Source organism: Petaurus breviceps, unplaced genomic scaffold (assembly GCF_028583685.1).
Source record: "Petaurus breviceps papuanus isolate PSGF00001 unplaced genomic scaffold, PetGlider_PUasm1.0 138, whole genome shotgun sequence".
Classification (NCBI taxonomy): Eukaryota; Metazoa; Chordata; class Mammalia; order Diprotodontia; family Petauridae; genus Petaurus; species Petaurus breviceps.
Window position 1 is genome coordinate 21,932,671 of NW_027185694.1, and position 3,443 is coordinate 21,936,113.

Below are 3,443 nucleotides of genomic sequence, written 5' to 3' on the forward strand. Positions count from 1 at the left end.
CTCTCTCTCTCTCTCTCTCTCTCTCTCTCTCTCTCTCTCTCTCTCTCCCCTTCCTCCTCTCCCACTTTCCCTCTTTCTTGTTCCTTCTCCTTTTAGCTCCCAGTCACACATTTCTAAACATTTATTCATCAAAGTCTTACTATGAACTCACACCTTGCATGGACTCTATTGAGAGCCAAAGAAACATAACACAAAAGTCTTGCTGACAGAGCTCAGAGACTGATTGGGGAGGCACATGTTATACTGGAAACCAACACAGGATAGAATGAAACTAGACATCAGTTGTGCAAGTGATACATCAGTTCAGGGGCAGGGGTTCAAATGAGGGGATCAATGTGTGCCGGAGTACTGAGGATGAGCTTCGTGAAGGAGGTGGAGAATTGGAGTTAAACCCCCCCCTTCCTTGTGACATCCCTTTCCCATCCCTATCCAAAGCACCCCAAGATCTATCCTTTGGTACAAACATACACAGCTAATGAACTTATCATGGAAGGTCTCTTAGAGATGCCAGGTCTAGAGTCTTAGAACTTAGAACTGGAAAGACCCTTAAAGATCATCCAGTGAGCTGGCCAATCCCCTCACTGAGGCCCAGGGAAGTAAAGAGATTGGGCCACAAGTAATACATAATGGAGCTCCCATTTGCACCCAGTCCTTTCCATTCCATATCTAATGCTCTTTCCATCCAGTGATGCTTCCCCAGTCCAGCTCAACTTTATGGAGGAGGAAAGTGAGACTCAGAGAAGGGAAGGGACTTGCTTAGGCTTGAATAAAATTACCACAGAGTCAGAACTTTATCTCTTGACTAGCAGTCCAGTGAAATTTACTAGACAAGTCCCCAGGGCCTGGGCCCCTCCTGCCTCCATATCTCCCCCAGGACCTTGTATTCAGGACTGTGGTCAACGCCCCCCTTCTGTGTCTCTGTGAAGATGGGAGGACCTGATAGCCCCCTCTCTTACACACCCTACCTACCACCCCCACCCCCACCCCCACCCATCAAGCCCCTAGCCCTTTTGCCCACCAAGTCATTGTCTCTAAGAAAGATAAGATGACTCCACCTCTTTGGGAGGCCTCTTCTTAATTGACCAATGGCTATGGGCAGCTGTCCAGCTATGTTCTGCCCCTGGCCCTATATAAGGGGACCATCAGAGAGCAGAAACCAACCTAGGTTTTTCCTGAGTTTTCACTCCAGGAATAACTTGAACTCACAACCACCATGTCTCTGACCAAGTCTGACAAAGCTCTCATTGCCACCATTTGGAGCAAGATTGCCACCCAGGCTGATTCCATTGGCACCGAGGCCTTGGAGAGGTAAGTGTTCTCACCCCAGGATCTATGGCTCCATATTTTCACATCTGCACCTTGGAATTTGGGGAAGGAGGCCATTCTTGGAAGAGTTAAGGATTCCAGGGACAGGAACTTTGATAAGGATACCTAAGATTCTTTTTGTAAGTTTCAGAAAATGCCTCTTTGCCAGGCTGGCCCTAGCCCAAAACTGTGCAGAGCTGTATCCTATCTTGGCTTTGTAAAGCCTGAAACCTTAGTTTAGGACTGCTTGAGATCATGTCTAGGGAATCTGGACTGACTTAGATATAAGGATGGTGAAGAACAAGGGATAATTTGTCTAACCTTGATCAAATTTCCCCTTAACTTCCCTAGGTTTGGTTTTTTTTCTCCTATTTATGAAGTGAGGGATTTATAAAACAGTCTCTCAGGTCCCTCCACCAGCTTTGTCATTCTCTGTTCTTATAAAGTATCTCTTTATATACCATAAGGTCAGACCACAGCTGAAAAGAGAGCTTTAAGTTCTATGAAGATGAAATGTGCTCTCAGTGATCACTGTGTTGCTAAGGCAATAATTTTAACAATCCCTGTGGCCCTAATTATCAGACCATAGAGATGCTTTAAAAGTTCTAATATCTTATACTTCCTGATTCTGTCATTCCAAGCTCTATTTTCATTTCTTCCAGCTCTTACAGGCTTACATTTTTATTCCAAAATTTCTACCAATTCTGATATGTTGTGCTCTAGAGTTCTGGGTCCAACAGCACTTCACAGTACTGAAGTATTTTCTTTGCAAGAACTTCTGAGGGAGACAGTCACCATGATTATTTCCATTTGAAAGATGGAAACTGAGTGAATGTCAGGGAGATGAAGTGACTTGTCCAAGATCATAATAAATAGTAGATCAAGAGCTAGAATTCTCATTCCTTACAGTCTCTGCACCCTTCCCTCAGACCCAGTTAAGATGTTACTCTCTCTTCTCCCCAGACTCTTCGCCAGCTACCCCCAGACCAAGACCTACTTCCCTCACTTTGACCTGCACCATGGCTCAGCCCAGCTGCATGCCCACGGTTCCAAGGTGGTTAGTGCTATTGGAGATGCTGTCAAGAACATTGACAACATTCACAATGCCCTGTCCAAGCTCAGTGAACTCCATGCCTACATCCTCAGAGTGGATCCTGTCAACTTCAAGGTGAGGACTGGGTCTGAAGGTGGGCAGGAGAGGTTGCCACTGTCTGGGCCCTAGAGGGAGGTAGTTGATCTCCCCAAGAATTAAGAACCCGGTTCCTGAGGGGTCCATTTCATGCTCCTTGTTCCTCAAAGACTCTTTACTCCTCCATCCCCTCAATGTTCTACCCACTTCGTTCTTCTGTACCCCAATATCTCACTTCCTCTGTCCTCCCATCCCTCAACATTTTACATCTTTTCTCTTCTAAACACTCAATAATTCCCATGCTTCCCTCCCCTTCTATGTCTCATCCCCTGTTCCTCTAATCTCCGATATCTAACCTGATTCTCCCCTTTCTTCCTTCAATTCCTACCTTACCTCCCCCAGAAGTCTTATCCCCTTCTCATTTTTACTTGACTAATTCCCTAGTCCCCCAGTTTTTCACTCTTTTCTCTTGTTTTGGCAGCTCCTCTCCCACTGCCTCCTGGTTACTGTTGCTGCCCACTTCCCTGCTGACTTCACTGCAGAGGCCCATGCTGCCTGGGACAAATTCTTGTCCATTGTGAGCTCAGTCCTGACCGAGAAGTACAGATGAGCCTCCTGGACCCAAAGCCTTGAGAAGACAAAAGGGGCTTCACTGTCATTGAGCCCTGGACCTTCATCTCACCCTTTCATCCCTTTCCACTCTCTCCATTCCCCAATACTGTTCTATCCCTCATAACACCCTAATAAATGGATAGACAAATGAACCCTGAGTCTCTGTCTATTTTCCTGACTTTTTAAAAAATGATTTTTTATTCCAAGAAACCAATTAAAGATAAGAGAAAAATGTCAGATTCTTTGAGAGAGGAAAAGTAAGGGGGGAAGATGGAGGATTAAAGTCCATGGTTAGGACACCTAAATCGAGCTTTACCAATGGTTTTGTTTCGGGCTTTTTTTCCACCAAGGCAAAGATTAAACCCACCTAACTTAGTAGTAGGTGCCTAGCAGCACC

The 3,443-nt window shown here is 45.5% G+C and overlaps 1 protein-coding gene across 1 annotated transcript; it reads left to right on the top strand.

The window, feature by feature from the left end:
* Positions 1 to 1,107: 1,107 nt before the first annotated feature.
* On the top strand, positions 1,108 to 3,198 carry LOC138143704 (hemoglobin subunit zeta). Its single transcript, XM_069064933.1, has 3 exons — positions 1,108 to 1,308; positions 2,269 to 2,473; positions 2,916 to 3,198. Exons 1-3 carry the CDS (start codon positions 1,214 to 1,216, stop codon positions 3,042 to 3,044), a joined length of 429 nt encoding a protein of 142 aa, XP_068921034.1. The 5' UTR covers positions 1,108 to 1,213; the 3' UTR covers positions 3,045 to 3,198.
* Positions 3,199 to 3,443: the final 245 nt, after the last annotated feature.